At 48.2% G+C, this 24,485-nt stretch overlaps 1 protein-coding gene across 1 annotated transcript in view; it reads left to right on the top strand.

The window, feature by feature from the left end:
• Positions 1 to 175: 175 nt before the first annotated feature.
• UBR4 (ubiquitin protein ligase E3 component n-recognin 4) overlaps positions 176 to 24,485 on the top strand; it is a 93,646-nt gene continuing 69,336 nt past the window's right edge. Inside the window, exons 1-38 of the mRNA XM_036396068.2 lie at positions 176 to 259; positions 4,132 to 4,229; positions 5,079 to 5,182; positions 5,832 to 5,961; positions 6,066 to 6,205; positions 6,581 to 6,683; positions 7,221 to 7,362; positions 7,449 to 7,573; positions 8,267 to 8,391; positions 8,600 to 8,659; positions 8,788 to 8,978; positions 9,214 to 9,313; positions 9,431 to 9,568; positions 10,049 to 10,166; positions 10,585 to 10,772; positions 11,569 to 11,728; positions 11,848 to 11,933; positions 12,915 to 13,084; positions 13,691 to 13,973; positions 14,561 to 14,693; positions 15,112 to 15,191; positions 15,666 to 15,794; positions 16,248 to 16,430; positions 16,610 to 16,732; positions 16,819 to 17,048; positions 17,668 to 17,792; positions 18,214 to 18,311; positions 18,436 to 18,593; positions 19,287 to 19,496; positions 20,032 to 20,133; positions 20,996 to 21,096; positions 21,286 to 21,484; positions 21,610 to 21,798; positions 22,285 to 22,348; positions 22,548 to 22,739; positions 23,368 to 23,438; positions 23,564 to 23,711; positions 24,167 to 24,394. Of these exons, the coding sequence (XP_036251961.1) occupies positions 219 to 259; positions 4,132 to 4,229; positions 5,079 to 5,182; positions 5,832 to 5,961; positions 6,066 to 6,205; positions 6,581 to 6,683; positions 7,221 to 7,362; positions 7,449 to 7,573; positions 8,267 to 8,391; positions 8,600 to 8,659; positions 8,788 to 8,978; positions 9,214 to 9,313; positions 9,431 to 9,568; positions 10,049 to 10,166; positions 10,585 to 10,772; positions 11,569 to 11,728; positions 11,848 to 11,933; positions 12,915 to 13,084; positions 13,691 to 13,973; positions 14,561 to 14,693; positions 15,112 to 15,191; positions 15,666 to 15,794; positions 16,248 to 16,430; positions 16,610 to 16,732; positions 16,819 to 17,048; positions 17,668 to 17,792; positions 18,214 to 18,311; positions 18,436 to 18,593; positions 19,287 to 19,496; positions 20,032 to 20,133; positions 20,996 to 21,096; positions 21,286 to 21,484; positions 21,610 to 21,798; positions 22,285 to 22,348; positions 22,548 to 22,739; positions 23,368 to 23,438; positions 23,564 to 23,711; positions 24,167 to 24,394 (5,265 nt within the window). The 5' untranslated portion in view covers positions 176 to 218. The remainder of the gene's footprint in view (positions 260 to 4,131; positions 4,230 to 5,078; positions 5,183 to 5,831; positions 5,962 to 6,065; positions 6,206 to 6,580; positions 6,684 to 7,220; positions 7,363 to 7,448; positions 7,574 to 8,266; positions 8,392 to 8,599; positions 8,660 to 8,787; positions 8,979 to 9,213; positions 9,314 to 9,430; positions 9,569 to 10,048; positions 10,167 to 10,584; positions 10,773 to 11,568; positions 11,729 to 11,847; positions 11,934 to 12,914; positions 13,085 to 13,690; positions 13,974 to 14,560; positions 14,694 to 15,111; positions 15,192 to 15,665; positions 15,795 to 16,247; positions 16,431 to 16,609; positions 16,733 to 16,818; positions 17,049 to 17,667; positions 17,793 to 18,213; positions 18,312 to 18,435; positions 18,594 to 19,286; positions 19,497 to 20,031; positions 20,134 to 20,995; positions 21,097 to 21,285; positions 21,485 to 21,609; positions 21,799 to 22,284; positions 22,349 to 22,547; positions 22,740 to 23,367; positions 23,439 to 23,563; positions 23,712 to 24,166; positions 24,395 to 24,485) is intronic.

The following is a 24,485-nucleotide window of genomic DNA, read 5'->3' as shown; positions in this document are numbered from 1 at the left end:
TTGCTGACTCACGCAGTGCGCACGCGCCCGCGCCGCGGGCCAATGGGGCGGCGCGACGTTGCGCGGTCGCCGCCCCGCCGGCAGGGGGCGCTGTGCGCGCCGCGGCCCCCGGCCCAGCGCAGCCCAAGATGGCGGCGGGCGGCGCGGGGGCCGCGGCCGGGCCCGGCTGGGACGTGGCCGTGCGGCCGCTGCTCTCCGCGTCCTACTCGGCCTTCGACATGAAGGAGCTGCCGCAGCTGCTCGCCTCGGTCATCGAGAGGTGAGCGAGGGCGGGCGGGGGCTGCCGCCCCTCGGCGTCGCCCGCTCAGGGGCAGCGCCGGGGGTGCCGCTGCGGGAGCGGCTGAGGGGCGGCTGAGGCGGGGCCCGGCCGGTGTGAGGGGCCCGGGGCCGGGGTCGGTGCCCGGCGGGGCTGCGGCTGCCCGGGCAAAGCCCCGAGCTCCGTCCCCGGCTCCTCCCGCTGTCCCGGGGCCGGAGCTCTCGGAGGTGCCCTCGGGCCCCATAACGGGCTGAGGGTGCTCGCCCGGCCGCAGCACCTCGGACAGGCGCCCGCCGAGAGGCTTCGGGACTGTTCTTGTGGTTTTGCTTTTGTCCAGGCGTGTCACGGTTTGCCCGGTTGGGCCGTAGGAAGTGTTGTCTCACCGGGCTCGGAGGTGACCAGACTTCCCTCTAAGTCTTTTCCACTGCAGTGCTTCTCCTATTTTAAGTCGAAATAAAGCAGAACCAAATCAAGTCTGCCTTCTCTTAATCACACAGATTGGAGTCAGTGCATAAGAGTACCCACTGCAGCTACTTAATTCAACTTACAGTTTGTTTTATGATCTAAAACATGATATGTGAATGCTGCAGCATCATGCTCAGTTACAGAGATATAACCCCGGCCACAATAAGTTGTTAGAAAACATAAAATAACCAGTGCACTGAGGAAGGTGGTGAAATAATGCCTTGAGGTGTTTTGTTTAATGTACAATGGCTGAGTGTGCAGTGGATGATGCTTCAGGTTCAGAGAGTGAATTGGAGGAGTTCTGTGCCTGCACACAGAGCAGTTGTTCCCCCGGGAGCTGCACCCTCGGTGTCGATGGGTTTGGGCTGTTCTTTGGTCATTCTTTGTTTTAGGGACCATTCCAGTGTCACTTGTCCCTGAGCAGCTCTGCTGTCCTGTGCCTAAAGTTCATTAGTGGAGAGTTCCATCAGAGTATCCCAGGGACACTGGAGTGGATCCACTTGAGTTCTGGGAGAGGGCTGTTTCCTCCTTTAGAGGCAACCTTGGCTCTGTTTTCCACTTGAGACAGTAATTTGTTGCCTCCAAGCAGCTCTGCCTGGGGTTGGAGTTGTGTGTCTGGTGGTCTGGCAGGATTTGGGCTCTTGCAGGATGGTATTTTTTGTTTCATGCCTTGGTGTGGTGTGCTAAATGACAAAGGAATAAATACAACTTGTTCGTGTCTGGAGCTGTGCCTTTCTGTGCTGAACAAGAATCTATCTTTAGATTTCTCACAGAAAATCTTTTATGTCTTTAAGTTATTTTTAGGAGGCAGTTGTTCAGCTCTTGATGGTGTCAGCCAAACCCAAAGTGGCTGGATTTCCCCTTAAATAAACTTGGTGCAGTGACAGGGAAATCACCAGTATTACCCTTTTCAAAATAAACAGTAAACTCATTTTTTAACTACTCTGGTATTTCATTTGTAAGTTTAAGCATCGTCAGGTTAGCAGTATTCCTCTGTTAGCAGGTGTCTTTGAGAATTGACAGAAGTTAGGCCCTTACTTGACATAAATGATAGAAATGCTGGCTTGGAAATGTGCAGTGGAGGGGAACTCCCGGTCTGTGAAGTCTGTCCAGGCTGGTTTTGGGGAAGGGGTTTCCACAGGGGGAACTCACCTGGAGCAGGGCCTTCCTGAGGAGGAGGAGGCTGCTTTGTGCCCACTGCCCCGAGGCCAGGCTGTGTGTGGGGCTGGGGCCAGGCTGTGTGTGGGGCTGGGGACAGGCTGTGTGTGGGGCTGGGGCCAGGCTGTGTGTGGGGCTATCAGAATTGGGGCCAGGCTGTGTGTGGGGCTGGGGACAGGCTGTGTGTGGGGCTGGGGACAGGCTGGGGACAGGCTGTGTGTGGGGCTGGGCCAGGCTGTGTGTGGGGCTGTCAGGAATGGGGCCAGGCTGTGTGTGGGGCTGGGGACAGACTGTGTGTGGGACTGGGGACAGACTGTGTGTGGGACTGGGGACAGACTGTGTGTGGGGCTGGGCCAGGCTCTGTGTGGGGCTGGGCCAGGCTCTGTGTGGGGCTGTCAGGACTGGGGGCAGAGCTGAGGCAGGAGCTGGGGTTTGGTGCTCATCAATGTGTACAGTGCCACTGAGATTTCTCCCAGCCTGAGCAGTGAGCTTCCCTGGGAAGCAAAACCCCTCCAAGCAATAAAGCACAGTCCAGAGGCTGAAGAGTCATCATTAAAGCTCACTGTGTGCTCAGAATAACGCTCCAGCACATCCCAGATTGAGCTGTTATCTTCTGTCCATGGTTATTTGCAAGGATTGACGATGACTTGACTGCTGCCTTCCACTTTGCATTATCATAACATCCACAGTGTGTTTAACTCAAACCTCCCATTGCTCAATCCCTATCTGGTGCTGGATTCTGCACCTCTGTGTTCTTTACACCCTCTGGGCACTGTGTGGTGCACAGCTTGACCTATGCAGTAATTTAGGAGCTGTCAGCCTCTCCTGTACTCTGTTATTCCCAAATTGTTCTCATTTGTTCTCCTAACAATGCTTACATACATCTACTGCTGCTGGCTTGGAGTTGGGCCTGAGAGGAGGGTGAGCAGAATGAATGTGTGAAAAGGAGAGAGCAGAGGCTGCTTTGCATGTTCAGTCCCTGGGCTCCTTCCTCACAGAGCAGTTCTGGCAGGGAGGGTGAGCTGAGGCCTGAGGTGTTGGAACTCGGTCGTGTGATGCTGTTGAATATATTCCAGTAAAACCTCTCTTAATTTTCTAGTTTTCTATTTGTATTTCAGCTTTTTAGGCAGACTAAATAAAAACTCAGACCTAGGAAATCAAGCTACAAAGCTGACAAGTATTTATTTCTGCTTGTTGTAGTGAAGAAATGGTTCTGTTTCAAGGAGTTGTTTCTGTTCTAGCTGCACCTCCTGTTACAGCTGGAAACGATGGCTTAGGGTGCAGAAAGAGAAGGTGACTGGGCATAAACTGGGCTTTGTTCAGGTCAGCAGGGAATGGTGAAATCGTGGCTGGAGCTGGGTACAGCCTGTGCCATGGGCTGCTGCCCTCTGCTCCCCACCTGCCCTCCAGCAATCACCTCTGGCCCAGAGCTGGAGGAGCCTGGCTGGGTTTGGAGAGGCAGAGTGAAGCTGAGTCTGATAGTCTGTTCTTCCAGCTTGCTTGTTTCACTGCATGAAAACGTGAAGAAAGTAAATTGGTTGATTAGGAGGCAAATATGCACATCCCTTAGTCTTGTCATAGGAAAAACAGAGCAAAAAGAAGGTGAGGAGGCAGAGCAGTTTGTGTTCTCCGTGTCTGTGCAGGTGGGATGTGGTGGGACACCTTTAAGGTGTCACCTCTGCCATAGAAGGCTGATCTCTGAGGCCAGGGAGTGTAGCTGAGAAGCCTCAGGGACTCTGCCTTACCTGCCCAGACCCTCCCAGGTGCTGTGCCTGTGGGTGCTGTGCCTGTGGGTGCTGTGCCTGTGGGTGCTGTGCCTGTGGGTGCTGTGTTCTGCTTTGATCCCTCTGATCTGCAGCCCTGCGCAGGCTCCAGTTGGTGCCGTGCCGGGAGGGGAATGCCCGTGCTCCAGGCCTGGCAGATCCTGCCAGCCTTAGCAGAACACACAGCCCAGCTCTCTGGGCAGCTGAGTTTAGAACAACTTAAAGGTTAATGGGCCTCTGGCAGGGAGTGTGGCTGGTAGAGCCTGACCTGTTGGTGCTGTGGAGGAGAAACACTGGCAGCACAATATTTCCTTACAGTTCCTGTGTGGGCAGTGGTGCTGATGCCATGATGTGGCTGCTGCTGGAGGACTCAGCCCTGGGGAGATGAGGGTTGTGTTCCCAGAGCTGTCACCTTGCCTTGTCCCTGTCACGGGGCACTTTGCGGTGCTGGGTGGGTCTGGCTGACCTCTGTCCCCTTCTCCCTTGCAGTGAATCTGAGATCCTGCACCATGACAAGCAGTATGAGCCTTTCTACTCCTCCTTCGTTGCACTTTCCACACACTACATCACTACTGTGTGTGGCCTCAGTAAGTGTTCCTTTGCTTCTCTTGCTCCTGTGGAATGACTGGATGCAGTAAAAGTAAATCAGAACTGTTGATTTTTATGTTTGTTTTTTGCCCTCTTGCTGAATCAGACTTTAGGGCCAGCATTGCTGGCTTTTGTACCATGAAATGTCAGCTCTGATGGAGAGGGAAGCTTGTTGATGAGAGTGTTTGGCCACCAACTCCTGGACAGCATTGCCTTTTTGGCTGCTTACTCATTGACCTGATTGAATTTTTGGTCAAGTGTTTAAATCAGTGTTCAGGATTTTTAGATTATCCTTCAGCAGTTGGAACACTGCCATCCCTGGAAATGTCCAAGGCCAGGTGGGATGGGGCTTGGAGCAACCTGATCAAGTGGAAGGGGTCCCTGGCCATGGCAGGGGTGGGACAGGATGGGATTTAAGGTCCCTTCCAACCCAAACCGTTCAGGGCTTCTGTAGTTACGTTACTGTGTTGGAGTTAATGATCAAAACATTGTGACTCAAAATATTTTCTGTTATTTTGGCTGACAATTTAGCAATTTCAACAAAAAAATGGGCTTTGTGAACTTGTTTCATGTTCTTCAGAGCTTCTGTCAGCATTAAATAATGTTGCTGGGGAAACTGCTTTATCTGTCTGAATTCCCCTGTCTGGCAGAAGGAATTATCCTCACTTTGCTGACATTTCTTGGGTTACATTGTAGTGAGACTGAGTTTGTATTGCATCTGCGTTAGGCAGGAGAGACTGAGTGTGTACCCACACTGCAGAGCATCCTGCTTTATTGACACCATTGGGAGCTTATTACACTGGGCTGGTTTAAAACTTACTGTGAGTCCAAGGATGTGCTTTTTTCAGTACCCAGGAACCAGCTGCAGTCAGTGGCAGCTGCCTGTAAAGTCCTGATTGAATTCTCCCTGCTGCGCCTTGAGAACCCAGACGAAGCATGTGCTGTTTCACAGGTGAGACAGGTTTGGACCTCTGGGCCAGCCTCAGTGTGAGATGGACATTGGGCTCCAATTCTGAAATACCTGCTCTAATGTTGAATGCATAAAGCAAAATTAATGAAGCTCTTAAAATAAGGTGTACACTTTGATAGACTCTGATTCCTGCCCCTTTGCATTCTATAGTCAGAATCAAAGCTCACTCACAACTCGAAATAAAGGTGACCTGAAGCCTTGGTTAATTCAGTTTGTTTCCTGCACTCTGGTTTGGTTTTGTGCAACAGCCTGGGTCACAGCTATATGTTGAGTTTTTAAAGATGTTTTCTTGCCTGCTTGTATTTCTGTCTTGTGGAAAGCTTAAATATATTTGAAAGAGGGAAGGCCAGTGAGGAGTGTTCTGTAATGTCGTGTGTCACAGCAGAGAGAGCTTTTCCTGGTGTTTTCCATGGGAAGCACAGGCAGTGTCAGTGACCTGGATTACCTGCAGTCAGGGATGTGTCTCCATCCTTGGGGGAGATCAGAGTGGGAGAACAGCTCAGGGCTGTTGCAGTGGCCTCACCAGCTGAAGTTGCATTACTCTTAATCCATCTGCTTAGAGTAAACGATATGGAGGAGGGATTGGACTTGAGAGAGTTTAAATGGTACTTGATGTCTCTGTTTTCTGTAGAAACACCTCATTCTGCTGATCAAGGGGCTGTGCACGGGCTGCAGCCGCCTGGACCGCACAGAAATCATCACCTTCACAGCGATGATGAAATCAGCTAAGCTGCCTCAGACTGTCAAAACCCTCTCTGATGGTAGGGAGGGGCTTCAGCTGTGTGTGTTTCACTGCAGCACTGGAGTTTGGCCCAGAAAATCTGAGGTTTGCTCTCTGAAATGGGGGTTGTTGTTTTCCCTGCAGTTGAGGACCAGAAGGAATTGGCCTCCCCAGTGAGCCCAGAGCTGAGACAGAAGGAAGTGCAGATGAACTTCCTCAACCAATTGACATCAGTCTTTAACCCCAGAGTCTCATCATCACCATCAATCACAACAGAGACACAGGTAAAAAACCTCTAAACCAGAAACAGTCTGAGTTTCAACATTATTGATGCAGTGCAGGGGAGGACAGAGGGCTCTAAGTGGTACTTTTCAATACAGGTGTAAAGAGAACCTTCTTTAAGTACATAAATCCTGCTTGCATGGGATAAGTGGCAAACAACCAAATACTGTTTGTGCTGCATTGGCAATACTGGATTTGTTTCCTCATGGAATGCAGCATTCAGTGACATCCATGGCTGTTAGGAGTTGTGCTGCTGATACACCTTGATCTGTATCAGAGACTTAGAGAAATACTTAGAGAAATTAAGATTACTTACTTAGAGAAATACTGTGTATTTTTAGTGCTTCCATAATACATTTAGTATGTCCTTGCTTTAGGTGGAAGGAGAGAGCGAGGATCAAGCTGCCACAGATCAAACCTCTGCAACAAAGACCAAGAGCATATTCATTGCTCAGAATGTGGCCAGCCTGCAAGAACTTGGTGAGAATCAGCTTTCTAGCTTGGGGCCAAAAAAGGACTGGAAAAGTGTCTCTCCAGTGTTACATCTCACAGCTCTGAGTGGGAATAAACTCTGTGACCTAAAGGGTTCCCTGAGTTGCCTGGTCAATCACCAAGGGAGGTTGTGGCTGGAATGGAGTTTTTATTGCAGAGATGAGCTCAGTGTACTTGTGTTTGGAGGGGTAAATTAGGTGGACAGTATGAAATACCTCATGGGATGGATTGTTGAGTAGATGTGGATTAGAATCACAAGATTGTTAGTGTTGGAAGAGATCTTTGGGTCATCAAGTCCCACCAGCTGCACCTGGTGTGTCCTGTAACGTGGACATAGAGGTTGGTGACCCCCGTTTACAAGTGTGGGCTGCAAACTTCAGCAGCAGCTGCTGCTGTAAAGCACTCTTTATCCTGTTCCCTCACCTCCGATGGCATTTCCTCACCACCAAGAGCAATTAAGTCAATGACTGAGGGCCCTTAGGGCTGCCTGAAGCAGTGACACAGCCCCGCTGCTGTGCTTGGCAGGTGGCTCCGAGAAGCTGCTGCGCGTGTGCCTGAACCTGCCCTACTTCCTGCGCTACATCAACCGCTTCCAGGACGCCGTGTCCGCCAACTCCTTCTTCATCATGCCGGCCACCGTGGCCGACGCCACGGCCGTGCGCAACGGGTCAGTGCCACCTGCCTGGGGTGTCCCCTCGTGCCAGGGGGAGCTCCCTGTGTCTGCCCAGGGCTCACCCCATGTCCTGCCCGCAGGTTCCACTCGCTGGTGATCGATGTCACCATGGCTCTGGATACGCTGTCCCTGCCCGTGCTGGAGCCCCTGACGCCCACACGTCTTCAGGATGTGACTGTTCTTGCTCTTAGCTGTCTCTATGCAGGTGAGTGGATCTCCAGTAGTTTTTTGGAGCTTTTGGCTGTGCTTTGTGACCTGCGTGTTCGAGGCTCAGCCCACAAGTAGCCTTTATTTCTCATGAATCTGAAGCTCTGCAGTGCAGTGTGATGATCGGGTTAATATTGAAGCTGTTACTGATATGTTCTGCCACTGTTCCTGTCAGTATCTAAGAAATGACTGAAAGAATGACTGTTCCTGTCAGTATCTAAGAAAGACTGACTCAACATTTTCTTAACAGCCTGTAATTTCTGCTCTTTCTTATTATATTCAGAGCATAATACATTTTTACTTTAGGCTTCAGCTTAATTTGTCATAGCTCCAAATCAGCCTTGTTTCCCAGGAGTGGTTTAAGCACACCAGAATCCTGAGTGTTTAATTGGTATGGGGGAGACTTTAAGGAACTGTGGCACTCAAGTCTAAAGATTGTCTTAAAAATGGTATTGAATTACATGGTAAAACATTACCTCCTTTAACTGCTCCCATGTGTTTCTGTAGTGGAAAACTTCACTCTTTGGAGGGTACTAAAGATTTTTTAATCTTTTGCTGTAATACCGAGCATTCCCAGCTCCATCAAGTTGATGGACATGTTCAATACACGTGTCTTAATGTGCTAAATAGGAGCATTTTGTCCCAAGACTGGCTCTTCCTAAGAATGTCCCCTGCACTTGTTTTCCCTGAGGTGTGAGCGTGGCCACCTGCATGGCCATCCTGCACGTGGGCAGCACCCAGCAGGTACGAACCGGGTCAACGAGCTCCAAAGAAGAAGATTATGAAAATGATGCTGCTACTATTGTACAGAAATGTGTAAGTAAACCTCAGGGTGTTCATTGCTTTCCTCCTCAGCAAGTGAAGAGCACAGAATTTGTGTTTATTTGCATTGCGATACACAGCTATGATTTTGGGATATAGCCATTGCTGGTAAAGGAGTTAAAGGGATACAATTGCATTTGGAGTTTTCATTTTTGTTGCTGTCTGGTGGGGTGCCTTACTATGGTTTTGGCTTTATTTGTAGCTTGAAATCTATGAAATGATTGGACAAGCCATCAGCAATTCACGCCGTGCAGGGGGGGAGGTAAGATTTCCATCTCAGTACCTTTTTCACCCTTTTTGCACCGGTGTCCTTTGGCATTTGGATTGATGGTGTTTTGTCTCTTTGGTGCTTTTTTCCTCCCCGCTTCCCCACGACTTTGGGCACGATAGCATTATCAGAACTTCCAGCTGCTCGGGGCTTGGTGTTTGCTGAACAGCCTCTTCCTCATCTTGAACCTCAGCCCTACGGCCTTGGCTGATAAGGGGAAGGAGAAGGATCCCTTGGCTGCTCTTCGCGTCAGAGACATCATTGCTCGCACTAAGGAGGGCGTGGGGTCTCCCAAGCTGGGACCTGGGAAAGGGTATGTGACACCCCTGCAGGGAGCACTGGCCAGGGGTCTGACCAGCCCCAGCAAGCAGCTACTGCAGGGTCTTGTTGGTCTTGTGAAATTTTATCTCTATTTGCAATTCAAGTCCCGAGTCTTGGAAAGAAGAGAAGTTGTTGTCTCCAGTTTAGCAAAGCAGTCACTTTATTGAATATTTATTTGTTTATTATTTTCCCCCTGAAATGATATTCTGTCCTTTCTGTTTCTGCAGGCATCAAGGGTTTGGGGTGCTGTCAGTGGTGCTGGCAAATCATGCCATCAAATTGCTGTCATCTCTTTTCCAAGATCTGCAGGTGGAGGCGTTGCACAAGGTATGCAGGTAGCACAGGCAATGTCCTGAGACATTCTGCCTTCTCCACTGATGCACACTTGGAATTCTCCTACCAATTCCTTTTTCTTTCAATTCAATTTGAAATTCTGTCCTCCAGGGCTGGGAGAGCGACGGCCCTCCAGCAGTGCTGGATATCATGGCTCAGAGCACGTCCATCCAGAGGATCCAGCGGCTCATAGACTCTGTGCCACTCACTAATCTGCTGCTGACTCTGCTCTCCACTTCCTACAGAAAGGTAGGAACTGGCACACAGCTAGAGAACTTCTGGAGCTGAGCCACTCCAGATGGTCAGCACTTAACAAACTGGGGCTGTGCTGAGAACATACAATTCTTCTTTCAAAGGTCGTCAGCCAGGGCCTTTCTCTTTCCTCTTTTCAGAAATGTAAATTTGACAAACTTGTGCTAATGGAAATGCACTTTTTTGTAAGTTCAGTGGTACTTGTGATTTTAGTGGGAAGATGAAAAGGCTGCATTGGTAACAGATGATTTTGTATTGGAACTGTTACTTCAAGTGTTGCTTACAAGCTTGGTGTAGATTGTTTATTTTCAACCATGCTGTGTATTTTTTAGTACAATGTAAACCTTGAAAAGCTGTTAATAAACTGGTTGAGACAAATTTGCTAGAAGACAATTAAAAGGCATGATGAAGTTACTCTTATTTTCAAATGACTGTATTTTATAATCCCAGAATTTTCCTGGTTGTGCTGTTCTTTAGGCCTGTGTCCTACAGCGCCAGAGGAAGGGCTCCATGAGCAGCGATGCCAGTGCCTCCACTGACTCCAACACTTACTATGAGGATGATTTCAGCAGCACTGAGGAGGACAGCAGCCAAGGTAGGAGAGTTTGCAGCAGCTCAGGATTTTACACTGCTTTTCACATTTGATGGAAATCTGGCTACTGTGCTGTTGCCTTCTCAGACTATGACTTGTAACACTGAGAATACAGAGCAGTTTGTAAGGTCTGTGTGGCAGGAGTAGTGCTGACTGCACTCTTTTGTGTAAACTGAAGCCTGAGTGGCTGGGATTTGACAGTATTTGCTTAAGAGGAGAGTGGAGATAATTTCATTGTGTAAATTCCTGCTGGACCTCTGTGAAAGGGCTTTGCCTTGTGATTTGGACAGAAGAAATGAAGCTAGCAGACACCTTAAGGCTGCTCAGTGAAATTCTGTTTTAGGCCTTTCTCAGGCTGGGTAGTTTTGTGAGATGTTTGCTTTTAACAGTATGGGTTTGTTGTTCCTGCCCTGTGTGCTAGATGATGACAGTGAGCCAATCCTGGGACAATGGTTTGAAGAGACAATCTCTCCCAGCAAGGAGAAAGTGGCCCCACCACCACCCCCTCCACCTCCTCCTTTGGAGAGCTCACCAAGGGTGAAGAGCCCCAACAAGCAGAGTGCTGGGGAGAACGGGAACATCTTGGCCAGCCGCAAGGACCCCGAGCTGGTACGGCCAGAGCCGGGCTGGGGGGGCTGGGAGAGGCACTGCTGGGCTGCTGTGGCACCCTGACACTGCCAGGGACTGCTGGGCTGCTGTGGCACCCTGACACTGCCAGGGACTGCTGGGCTGCTGTGGCACCCTGACACTGCTGGGCTGCTGTGGCACCCTGACACTGCCAGGGACTGCTGGGCTGCTGTGGCACCCTGACACTGCTGTGGCACCCTGCTCCTGCCAGGGACTGCTGGGCTGCTGTGGCACCCTGACACTGCCAGGCACTGCTGGGCTGCTGTGGCACCCTGCTCCTGCCAGGGACTGCTGGGCTGGAAACAGCAGGGGCTTCTGCACTGCTCAGGGGAATCAGGGAGCGTTGTGACTGTGGAGAAGGATCCCTCTCCCTCTCCCTCTCCCTCTCCTCTGGAGTGTCTCAGGAGTTTTGCTGCCAGGAAAGCAGAGGCTGGAGATTGTATCTGTTTGGGTTACAGAGGGAGAGGGAAAATGGGGGCAGAGCTGCAAGTGAGTGACTTGCTGATGGAATGCTTTTAGCTCCAACTCTGTTGGGTAAAGACAAAAATAAGAACAGCAGTGGAGAAGTTGGAGGCCTCCAACCTTCTCAGAGAGTTCTGGAATCAGTCCTGGTGCAGACCACAGTGCAGGGAGTTGGATTGCTATGAGTGCACCTTTCCTCCACTTTAGGGGGATGAGGTTTAAGGGACTTGATTTATTTTGCTGGTGGTTTAGTTTTTGTTTAATGTTGTCCCTCTGCTTTTGTTGTTTCTATAGTGTGTTTCTCTTTTCTTTTCAGTTTTTGAGCCTAGCTTCAAACATTTTGAACTTTATCACTTCTTCTATGCTGAACTCCAGGAATAACTTCATTCGCAACTACCTGAGCGTGTCCCTGTCGGAGCAGCACATGGCCACGCTGGCAAGCATCATCAAGGAGGTGGACAAGGATGGCCTGAAGGGTGAGGGAGCAAACCTAGCTCTGGTATAGCCCAGAGGTGTCTCTTTTTTTTAGTTTCAAGTCAAAGTTTTAAGTACTGGAGAGCAGAGGTAGTAAGGGCTCTGGATCTCTGTCTTACAGGCACATCAGATGAGGAGTTTGCTGCTGCTCTGTATCACTTCAACCATTCCTTGGTGACCTCAGATCTTCAGTCCCCTGCCCTGCAGGTGAGCTGGGATTGAATGCATAAATAAAATGAAGAAGTGTTGGTGTCTGTTTATGCCTCTGTATGGGTTCTCCACACCTTGAGTAGTGTGTTGGTTGTTCCATTTGGCCTTGAGTATATTCTGCAAAAACAGGTTGGAATATCTTGAGTCCCATGATTTGAATGACCTTTGCAGTCATCCAGCACAAAACATCCTGCACAGTGTAAACTTAACATTTAGAATTCAGACTAATCCATTGGACTTTGAAGGTGATGAAAGCTGAGAAGGAAATGAGTTTGTGTATTTTGTCTTGGAGAGTTGCCTCTATGCATGAGTTTATCAAGAGACATCCCTACAGATTTGCTCTGATGTCAGGACTCGTGCCAAAAGGCCTTGGAATTTCTCAGGAGAGAATCAACTTAATCCTTTTGCTTTCGTGTCCTGACTTTGTAGCCTTTAGGTTTCTTTGCTGGGTCATGGGCTGACCCCTGACTTAAGCCTGTCTTGGAGGTTATGAATCCACTTCACCCATCACTGAATTCAACTCCTATACTTTGTGGGCTGTTTTCTACTGTATTAAAAACCACTCTGTTGTTTGTTAATTTTTAAAAGCAGTTGGACTTTTCATCCATCTGCCTTTTTATTACGTTTGAAAAGAAGCAAATATTGCTGTGATCAGCCAAAGGGCTGTTCTTGCAGATGCACAGATACTGAACACAGTAGCATAGTCTCTCCTGCTCTGATATTGCAGTGAATGAGAAAAACTCATTAATGCCATCTTTTCTGCCTTGGTGTTGAGACTTTGTTGTGTTTAGGTGGTGAAGTGCCAGCTTTGGGTGTCTCTCAGAGCTCTGCCCTGTGTCTGAGCCAGGAGAGGCATTGCTGTGTGAGCAGAGCTGAGAGCCCTGCTGTTTACTGTCAATGTATGCTCAGATCATACTTATCATTAATGAAAGCATCAGACAGGACTTGCCTCTTTCCAACAAGCCTGTTTTGTTCCAGAACACACTTCTCCAGCAGCTGGGAGTTGCCCCTTTTTCTGAAGGTCCGTGGCCTCTCTACATCCACCCTCAAAGTCTGTCTGTGCTGTCCCGACTCCTCCTGATTTGGCAGCATAAAGCCACTGCCCAGGGAGATCCTGATGTTCCAGAGTGCCTTAAAGTCTGGGAAAGGTGAGATCATTTCATGTAAAGCTGGAAATCAGTCATCTCTTACCTCTCTCGTTTATTTTCAAGTGAGAATTCTCTGGCCCCAGCATTCCAAGTGTGTTCACTGATCTGGGATCCCTGGGGGGAGTAGAGGGTCAGCCTGCTGTGCTGGGGAATCCTTCACCCAGAGCCCAGGAAATGATTCCTGCACTCAGGAGTTAGAGGGGAGGAGGCTGAATTGCAGCAAGGCTGGCTGTAAAAAGGGAAGGAGGATCTCTTATTTTTCAGCAGGTTTCTGATAGGTCCTCATAGGATGGTGCTGAGATTGCTCCCCTCTGCCATTACCTGGCTTTCACTGATAGGGTTTAGTTGGTTTAAAGCTCTAATGAACAGGTTTGAGTCACCCCTTCTCCATTTGAATGATTGTTCCTGTTCTCCACTAAATATATTTGCCACTGATTTCATTTCTGTAGGTTTTACTGCTCACACAGTCTCATTCCAATACATAATGTAGTGAACATTTGTGAAATTGCCACTATTAGAACAGTAAGCAGAAAAATAAAATTATTTCTAGTTAAAGAGATTTTAAAGAGGGATCTAAACTTGGCAGACTTCCTCTCCTGTTGCCAGGTTTGTGGGCACCCTGAAGCAGAACGCCTTGCAGGGGACTCTCCCCAGTGACACAGAAGATCTGAATGTGGAGCATCTCCAGCTGCTGCTGCTCATTTTCCACAATTTCTCAGAGAGGGGCCGCAGATCCATCATGATGCTCTGTATCCAGACCATCGTGGAGCTGACAGCAAACATGGAGACCCAGCAGTGTTCTGTGCCTCTCATTGTGGCACGGCTGCTGCTGGTGTTTGACTACCTGCTGCACCAGTATTCCAAGGCCCCCGTGTACCTGTTTGAGCAGGTAAGGCTTTGACAGCTGGGTATTGAATTGGTCACCCAGCAGGAATCTGTAATGTGATGTCTTCCCTCCATGACCCTTGTGAGTAAATCAGTTTTGATGTTGTTACCAAACCTCAGAGTTCCAAGGAATGATTAATTATGGCTGGTTCCTAGCAGCAGGTTCAGTTGGAGTGTAAATTCCTGGTGTGGCTGGTGTCTTAATAAATCCTAGCAAGGACAGGATGATTGTCCCACCATATCTTTAAAATCTCGAGTATTTGGCTGTTTCTTTCATGAATACCTTTTGTACTTCCTTGATTTAGTGTTTGACCGTGGAGGTTTTTGTCACTGTTCTCATTAATGGGACAATATGATGCTTTGTGCCTGGATTTTCCAACTGTGGAAGCTTGGCCATGGATTTAAACTGCTCAGTCCAGAGTAAAAACCATCAGGGAGGGTCCAGGGCTTCCCCCAGAAGAGTGGAATATTGTGGTTTGAGTAGGACTGTTTCTATGTTGTGTTTCTTTCCCTGTGGGGTGATACTTTCCCCCCACCCCTCAGTGACAAGGATGCCATGGGTTGGTTTTGTTTGGTTTTTTTTTAATTCAGGTACAATATAATTTGCTGACTCCACCCATTGGCTGGGTGAGTGGATCCCAGGACAGCAGCAGACGAACATCTGTCCCACTTTATCATGGCTTTAAAGAAGTGGAAGAAAACTGGACCAAACACTGTTCATCAGGTAAGAAAAAAATGTAAGGAATTTTTTATTGCAAGATTTGCTTTTATAAATAAATGAGAGCCTTTTCTGTGCCTTGGTTTGGGCATCTTTTCCTTCTTTTAATGGCCATAGTTACAATAGGTAAAACTACATCTAATAATGCAAGAATTGTTTTATTAAACAAAATTCAAAGTTGTTCTCTCCTAGGAGTATGCAACAAGTAATTAAAAATAAGAGTGTGTTTATTTTGCCAGGATTGTAGGAGCAGGAAAGCTTTGGCTGCCTGTCCCACAGCTTAGAGCACCTCTAATGTGTCATGGTTTGGGATCTGCCAGGGCTCATACAGTGCACAAGGTTGTGGGGATGAGGAGAGGATATAACACCAAGTGGCCTGTTTAAACTGCCACTTTGAAGGTTATTTTTTGTTCTCACATTCCAGACTCTGCTCCACAGCCCAGGTTCTACTGCATCCTGTCTCCAGAAGCTTCTGAGGATGATCTGAACCGTCTGGATAGCACGGTATGGTGCTGCTGGTAGGGACTTTCTGGAGGGCCATGGGGGTGTGCCAGGTGCCAGGGAAAACAGCCAAAAAGGAAAGACTTGATTAAAAAGAGGGACCAGGAATCTTTCACTAAGTGGAGAAAAGTGGCCATGTAAGATAACATGGGATTCCTTCTTACCCCTAGTTGGATGTCAGGGCAGTCACTGTGCTAAGTCTGTGAAGAGCTGTTCTAGTACTTGCAGGAATGCTTGGGATTCAGACAAAGACACATTAGAGTTGTTTTCTCATCACTTTGCTCCAGGTTCTCCTTGGGTTTTGTTGCCATCAGGGTTATGGGCTGTCTCTTCTGCCTGCTCCTTATCCCCAGTCCATTGATCCTCAGTCCCAACAGAACCTCTCTCTGAAGTTTATTTTGAAGCTTTTGGGCTGTGGGTATTCTGAATGCTTAAAGAGCTTTGCAAAGCAGGGTCCTGATTTCCCATCTCCTGCAGGTATGTGAGGTCCTTTTCTCCAGGGCTACAAAGTACGATGAGCTCTATGCAGCCCTCACCTCATTACTGGCTGCTGGCTCCCAGTTTGATACACTCAGGAGGAGGGAGAACAAAAATGTCACTGCACTGGTAAGACTCTCATGCTGCCTGTGTTGAGGAATAATGAGTTTTCAAATGTAGTATTTTCATGCAAAGTATTTAACTGGAGTATTTTGGACTGTGCTTGGAGTAATGAGGAACTTAAAAATCTCATAGCTAACCATAGTGTTTGTGATGACTGCACATCTCTTGAGCTTTTAATTCATAATGTGCTTCAGACTTGCTGTAAGTCCATGGTAATTCCAGGAGATGTGGCTGGAGCATGATTGAACAGGAGAAAAGTGTATAATTTTTCCTTTTTCTTTTCTCACTCCTGTGTTGCATATTTTATTGTTTAATATGACAGAAACTCAGTCCAGAATGTGTTCATCTGATTTGGCACATCTGCAGGAGTGTGGGGTCCCTGAGGAGATATTTCATTAGCTGTAATGCTGCAGACTGCAATCTTTCTGTACTAATTTTTCCAACTGTTGCTCTGTTTAGGAAGCCTGTGCCCTTCAGTACTACTTCCTGATCCTGTGGCGGATCCTGGGGATTTTGCCTCCCTCCAGAAGCTACATGCACCATTTGGCCATGAACACCCCTGAGATGAGTGACTGTGACCTCCTGCACACCCTGCGCTGGTCCTCCCGCCTGCAGATCCCGTCCTACGTCGTGTGGATCAAGGTGCAGCCTCAGCTCCATGGGTGTGGGGTGGTGACAGTGACAGTGACAGTGACAGTGTCAGTCCCTCCCTGCTGACTGCACCTGGGATTTGTTTGGGGGCACTTGTGCCTGTCTTTTCTAAACTGGTTCATTGCTGAGCACTGTTCAGGTGTGATGGATCTGGGTTTTGGCATTTGTAGGATCACCTTATCAAGCAGGGCATGAAGGCTGAGCATGCTGCTCCTCTTATTGAACTGACCTCCAGCAAGTGCATCTCAGTGAAGTACGACGTGGAAATAGCAGAGGAATACTTTGCTCGACAGGTGAGCTGTGGGAGTGCAGCTGGACATGCAAACTCCTGTTTCTGTGGGATGATCTGCACTGACTGTTCTGTCTTCTGTGTTTGCAGATCTCTTCTTTCTGTGCTGTCGACTGCACAACCATTCTCCAGCTGCACGAAGTCCCCAGTTTACAATCCATTTACACCCTTGATGCTGCCATCTCCAAGATCCAGGTTTCTCTAGATGAGCACTTTTCCAAGTCAGCTGCAGAAACTGATCCCCAGAAGTCCTCAGAGATAACCAAGAACCTCCTCCCTGCTACACTGCAGCTCATTGACACTTATGCTACTTTTACCAGGTACAGTCCTTGGGATTTCCAGCAGGAATAATCTCCTGCTGTGCTTTGAGCTTCCTCTGCATTTTGTGTCTTGTTTTCTTAGAAGTGCCTGGGAGTTTTATAGTCTGGAGTAATTACTTTGTGTCCTCTAGAGGGTCCATTGCTTTAAAAGAAGAATAGCAAGTAGCTTCTCAAGCCATGCATGGGACTTGGTTGTTTCTGAGTAGCCTCCTTCTCTGATCTTCCAAGGCTTCCTTGCAAGTTTGCAAAACCAGCTTTTCCTCCAAAGATAAAACCACCCTCTAGGATAGTGCTACTTAAGGTTATTTCTCTGGCATAGTACTGAGGCTGTCAGACCATCAAGAAAGAGAAGGGGGGTTAATTCTTAGATTAAAAAAATCTAAATTCTTCTCAACTCTCGTTAAAAAACTGTGTAGAAGAAAGCAAAAGTAAATCAGCTTTTTCTTTTTGGGCACTTCTCCTGGTAAGTAGCTTAGAGGGGATGAAAGCCCAGAAGTCCCTTAGTGGTGTGAGATGAAGTGTGGGGCAGAACTTGAGAAGTTTGTGTTTTATCTGTCACTCCATGGACACACTCAGCTGTGAGCTGCAGAGCTGAGGTGAATCCCCTCCCTCCCTGCAGGTCCTACCTGCTGCGGAGCCTCTCGGAGGAGGCGGCCTCGGACGGCAGAGCCTGCGAGGAGAAGCTGCGGGGCTACGCCGCCGTGCTGGCCATCGGCTCCGGCCGCTGCAAGTCCAACGCTCTGGGTGAGGGCTCAGGGTGCCTCCCTGGGGGGGAATCTTCCCACAGTGCTTCCAGTACCCGATTTCAAAGTGATCTCCAGCACTGTTCAAGCCAGTGAGTTGTGCTGCCAGCAGCACACTGCAAAGTCTCTTCAGTATCCTACCAGCTGAAACAGTTGGGCAAACCTTGAAAGGATCATTTTCTTGTGAGCTCCTCTGGATCAGTGAAATGTTTTTGTAACCATATTGGAGCTAGTGGCATGGAATAACAAGGGGAACTATGAAATGTTGATATGCTGAAGACTTCTGTGAATTGGTATTTGTGCCATGTTTTCTGCAGTTTTAATGAAGTGAAAAAGCTGGGATGCTCTTAAACACTTAAGGATGATTTTTACTTGTAGACTTTTGAATTTATTCAGTGCCTGATTGTTCTGTGTAACTGCAGGTCCAACCCTTGTCCAGAACTTGCCATCAGCTGTGCAGACCCTGTGTGAATCCTGGAACAACATCCACACCAACGAGTTCCCCAACATTGGTTCATGGGTGAGTCCAGCCTCAGGGCCTGCTGTGGTGTGAGTGCAGCTGCAGGCACTGCTGTGAATGGGGGCAGTGTGTGCCTCTGTCCCAGGTCCAGGGCTCTGATGTGTGTGTGTGTGTCCCTCCCCAGCGCAACGCCTTTGCCAACGACACCATCCCTGCAGAAAGCTACATCAGCGCCGTGCAGGCTGCCCACCTGGGCACCCTCTGCAGCCAGAGCCTGCCCCTGGCAGCCTCCCTCAAGCACACCCTGCTGTCCCTGGTCAGGCTCACCGGGGATCTCATCATGTAAGTCAGGCCTTGTGTTACCCTGTGTGTTCCACACACTGCTGGGTGCTTTGCTCTGTGTCCTCCAGGGCTGTGTCTGTGCAGCACTTACTGACCTGGTGCTGCTTCTGACCTAAACCTTGCAGTTCACAGTTCCAAATACCAAATGAATGACAGGCAGGCTTTCTGTTTCCTGTGGTATCTCCAAAAGTCCAGCTCCCTGAGGGCGACCTTTTTGTCAAATATGGACTTGAAGAAAGGGGGATATAAACTGACACAATAGGAATCTAACTAATTCATTTGTGTTTTGTTATCATTCACTTGTGTGAAGTTTTTAATGTTTAAGGAAAAGTGAAATGCCATTTTTTTTCCAGGGACTTGGTCTAAAGTACTCTGAAACCAAAAAGTAGCCATTGACACTGCAGACAAGCCCCAAAGCCACCATATGTGATAGTGGGACTGTCTAGGCAGATGCTGTAACTGTATATATGCAAAAGTAACATGTAGAATTTCAAAGGGTGATTTTTCCAAAGGGTGATTTTTTTTCTAAGGGGGAAATGGCTGGGCCAGTGTTTTTATCCCACCTTTCCAAAAAGGATTTAATCACTGACTTCCCTCCGGAGTTGTGCCTCACTTAATGTGAATTCTGGTTTCCAGTAGGGATGTCTGGGATACATCATGCAAAGAATTAACTTGTGTCCTTTTCTTTTCAAGCTGGTCAGATGATCCCAACCCACCCCAGGTGATCCATTCCCTGCTGCCCCTCCTTCTGGAGACCAGCACAGAGAGTGTGGCAGAAATCAGCAGCAACTCCCTGGAAAGGATCTTGGGCCCGGCAGACTCCGATGAGTTCCTTGCACGTGTTTATGAGAAGTTGATCACAGGGTGCTATAACATACTGGCCCATCACTCTGACCCAAACAGGTAACAAAGCTGTGTGCACAGATTGGCTACAGCAGGGATGCTTCTGGAACAGAAAAAATCAGCTTATTTTTATCTGTTGAAAACTTCTGTACTGGTATACTATAAATATGAGATATTTCTTTCACATTACCAGAATTGTGGAGTGGGGGTGAGAGCAAGAGAGAATGGAGAGGAGTAACAGTAGAAGAGACTTAAAGTGTAAAAGGAGCAGCTCTTTATAGGAATTTGTGTGAGAGGTGTCTGGAAGGTCTGGGTTATTTTAGGTTTCTGGCTGGGACTTGCCTTACAGCATCATGGGTCCCTTTGTTCTAACTTGGTGGATTTGTTGGTGTTTATGTAAAGTTGTTCATCGATTGTTTTTCTCCTGTCTGTTGGAAGAAGAGCTGCTTTCAATTAGGAAAAATTACTGGAACTGTAATGGCAAATAGATCACTTCTGGCCTCTCAGAACTGTTGTGATTGTTGAAATTGTTTCTAGATGTTCTTATTTCATCCTCATGTATTTGATCCTTATCTATTCCTCTTGTAATCCTCAGTGGCCTGGATGAGTCCATCTTGGAGGAATGTTTGCAGCATCTGGAGAAACAGCTGGAGAGCAGCCAGGCCAGAAAAGCCATGGAGGAATTCTTTTCAGAAAGGTGAAGTCACCATGGAAGTTGTATTCCAAGGACTTCATTTCTCATCTTTGTTCTGTTAGCTTGTCAGTGTAGACACCAAGGTGATGTTAATGCCATTGTGCAGGAAAATAGAGACTCTGTAGAGCCAGGCTATCCTTCAGGCAGTTCAGGAGGGTGGGAAGAGACTCTTGAGGGGGAGAGGACCTGGATCTTTGTCCAAATCAAATACTCAGCGTGGCCTCACAGTAAAGATCAGTGGGGAATCTTGCAGGATGATTGTTCTGCCAGAGCAGGTTTCTGAGAGATGCTGCTCCAAGCTGCAAAATCCCAGATTCTCTCGGTGCTTCTGTGGGGCCACAGGTTGATAATTTTAAGGGTAGGGGAGGGGGGTTAGCCTGACTTAGAATCATAAAATTGTGCTGGCAGCAGCCTAGAACAGCTAGAACAGCTGTGATAGAAACAGCCTAGCACAACCACAGTGTTCTGAGGTGAGCAAGAGGAAAGCTTTCTCTATCACAAAACTGACCATTGCCTGGTTTTTCTCTCTACCTGTTGAACAGTTTAGAATAAAAGCAGCCTGGTGGCTGTACATTGTTAGTATGGAAGGGAAAGATAAGCAAGAAAATCTGTTTTGGAGCCAGTTCAGGCCCTTCTGTGACTGGATATTTAGAGAACACTGAAATACTATTAAGGAGCCCATTTATGAGTTTTGGTCTGAGCTGGGTTTGCTGTTTGCCTGAAAGGTTTCTGTGTTTTGGCTGCTGAGCACTGTTAACACAAACTCCTGCCAGTCTGAAACGTGAGGGTGGGGAGAAGTGGAGCCAGTGGGAAAGGGGAATGGGCTGCTCTTTACAAAGCTGATTTAAATCTCCCCTCTGTACAGTGGGGAGCTGGTGCAGATCATGATGGCGACGGCCAACGAGAACCTCTCAGCCAAGTTCTGTAACAGGGTGCTGAAATTCTTCACCAAGCTCTTCCAGCTGAGTAAGTGCCAGTAGGATCCCCTCCCTCCTGCCTTTTCCACTTCACACTGTTCTTGTATTGCCTGAGATTGGAGGTGCTTGGAAGAAAATCTGTGGGAGGGAGTGGGATCACAGCTTCATGCTTTCAAGGAAAGCCATTTCCACACGTGTTCCTTGGAGCATCTGTCACTGACAGTAACTTTCCCCCCAGCTGAGAAGAGCCCCAACCCCAGCCTGCTGCGCCTCTGCGGCTCCCTGGCCCAGCTGGCCTGTGTGGAGCCCGTGAGGCTGCAGGCCTGGCTGACCAGGATGACCATGTCCCCACCCAAGGACTCGGACCAGCTGGACGTGGTGCAGGAGAACAGGCAGCTGCTGCAGCTCCTGACCACCTACATTGTCCGGGAGAACAGGTAAAGCACAGCCCAGTCCTGTCTTGTGTGTGCTCCTGCGTTCCTCTTGCTCTCTAGAACGATCTCGTGTGAGTTGCTGCTGGTTCTTTGTGGTACCTGTGTGAAACTCTCCTGTTTTTGCTCAGCCAAGTGGGAGAAGGCGTGTGCACTGTTCTGCTCAGCACTCTGATTCCAATGGCAACGGAGATGTTGGCCAATGGGGATGGCACGGGCTTTCCTGAGCTGATGGTCGTCATGGCAACTTTGGCCAGTGCAGGACAAGGGGCAGGACACCTCCAGCTTCATGGTGCTGCTGTGGACTGGCTGGGCAGATGGTAAGAGTGAACTCTGTACTGCTGATGCTTCATTTGTGGGAGGTTTTTAATTTATTTTCTGGTTTTTCAGGGACAGAAATTTGTGTTTACAGATAATCCCTTCTCTCTTAGATTATTGTTTGTTGTTTGGGATACAAAGTGTCTGAGGGAGGCAGATCCATGTTTTCCAAACAATCATGGTTTTTTTCTTTACTCTGGATGGCTTAGTTACTGCAATTATACATTCCCTGTTGTTAATCTAAAGCAAACTGAATGCTTGAAGCAGTTGGTCAGGACTGAGTTTATACTTCCCAAAGGCTGTCAGCTGGAGTGAGGGGCTTTGGACTCCCCATCCCAGGAAGTGTTCCAGGCCAGTTGGATGGGGCTTGGTCCAGCCTGGGATAGTGGAAGGTGTCCCTACCCATGGCAGGGGTGGGATGAGATGGGCTTTAGGATCCCTTCCATCCTGAACCATTCTGTAGTAATTCCCAGTGTTCTGTGTTGCAGCAAGAAATACCTGTCTCAAAAGAACGTGGTAGAGAAAATGAATGCTAACGTCATGCAAGGGAAGGTAAGGCTTGTGCTGGTGCTGCACTTGCAGGAATGACTCCCAGGCACGAGTTCAGCTGTCCTGGTTTGGTGGGACAAAACCTGGTGGGAACTTTATAGCAATTTGGCCAGGGATTATCTGTCCTGTGCTCGTGCCCTGTAGCAGCTGGTGTGGGCTGTGAGCTCTGGGGCTCTGATTTTCCTTGCCTTCTGCTCCCCAGCACGTGACAATCCTGGAGTGCACGTGCCACATCGTGTCCTACCTGGCCGATGTCACCAACGCCCTGAGCCAGAGCAGCGGGCAGGGCCCCAGCCACCTGTCAGTGGACGGCGAGGAGCGCGCCATCGAGGTGGACTCGGACTGGGTGGAGGAGCTGGCCGTGGAGGAGGAGGACTCCCAGGCTGAGGACTCGGTAGGCAGCAGGCACAGTGCATGCTGCAAACGACAGGAGGGCTTATTTTACACCTCCCACATCACTCAGTTTATCGGTTGAGATTTTGTGTTCACTGAGTGAAGGACCCTACATGTCAGGTCTGGAGGAGAGGATCTCTCGTTCCTGACTAGATGTGTTGACTTTGTGATGTCAACAAAAATTTAATATTTATTTTAAAAAAATTATATATTTATTTTAATAATTTTTATGAATATTATATATTTGTTTTTAATTAAAAGGAAGAAATAGAATAAAATGGGTTTGTTCCTACTGGTTGGCTGGCAGTTACTAGTTTTTGTATCAGCAAGCAACTTTGATTAATACTTTAAGTGCTGTTGGGTGGTGACAAAAGCTGTTAGGATACTTTCTCTATTCTTTGTATCAATATTTTTGTTACTGTTTCTTTGTCATGTTAACTATTTCACGTTACTACAGTGTGTCACCATCTCCTCTCTCAATGTGGTTTGATACCAGCTGCCTTCTAGAGCAGTGTTGCTAAAATTTGCTGTTAAAATGTACCTTTGGTTTCTTGGGAATTTATTCTGTACATGTACTTCACTGTAGCTGCAGTTATGACACCTTCCTAAAACAATTTTCTTCTGGATAGGATGAAGATTCTCTCTGTAACAAGCTCTGTACCTTCACCATCACACAGAAAGAATTCATGAATCAACACTGGTAAGAATCTCAAGCTTGTGATCAGAGTTTCAGCCTGGTATTTCTGGCCATTGGGAAGGAAACCAGTGTAGTTTGTGAGCCTCAGGGCACTGCCTGTCAAAACTCACCTGGCTTATTTTGGGCAGGTACCACTGTCACACTTGCAAGATGGTTGATGGGGTTGGTGTTTGCACGGTTTGTGCTAAAGTTTGTCACAAGGATCATGAGATTTCTTACGCCAAGTACGGGTCCTTCTTCTGTGACTGTGGAGCCAAGGAGGATGGCAGCTGCCTGGTAAATTCTTTATGTCTTCAGATTTTCAAGTCCTTTGCAATTTTCTGTTCTGCAGTAAGTTATGTCAGGATTTGTGTACGCAGGAGTGCTAAGACTTGAAGGCTTTGACTTTATAATGAACCCTCAGAATTTATAGCTTGCCTGGAAATTAATTTTTTTTGCACCAAATAAGAGCATTGGTAAATCTGTGTCCTAGTGACTCCTGGGATTCCACCTGCCTTTAAAAAATTTGCTGCACAGCAAAGAACACCTTTTCCTGTGTTTTCCACTAGCAGCAAATGAAATAATTATATCTTAAATATGGAAAATCCTTAATCCTTGGGTGGAGAGTCACGTGCAGGATGTTATTTCTTTAGAACTCTGCTCAAATTGCTTCTCTTGCAATCTGTGTTCACTTCATCAGTAGCCAGGGTTCAGCCTGGTTTGGGATTTTAGTGTTACTCTGTCGTTCCCAGGCGTTGGTGAAGAGAACTCCCAGCAGTGGGATGAGCTCTACCATGAAGGAATCAGCCTTCCAGAGCGAGCCCCGCGTGCCCGAGAGCGTCATCCGCCACGCGAGCACGTCCCCAGCTGAGAAGGCCAAGGTCACCATCAGCGAGGGCAAGGGCCCTGATGAGGAGAAGCCCAAGAAGAGCAGCCTGTGCAGAAACGTGGAGGGCTGTCGAGAGGAGCTGCAGTCCCAGGTATAATTGTCAGCTGCTAAACAGAGATGGGTTATTGTGAGGATCTTGGGCAGGCTGAGTTAGCTGTAAGCTGAGATGAGAGGGTCAAAAA

This window comes from Molothrus ater, chromosome 23 (assembly GCF_012460135.2).
Source record: "Molothrus ater isolate BHLD 08-10-18 breed brown headed cowbird chromosome 23, BPBGC_Mater_1.1, whole genome shotgun sequence".
NCBI classification, from domain to species: domain Eukaryota; kingdom Metazoa; phylum Chordata; class Aves; order Passeriformes; family Icteridae; genus Molothrus; species Molothrus ater.
This window is presented reverse-complemented; position numbering and strand designations above follow the sequence as displayed.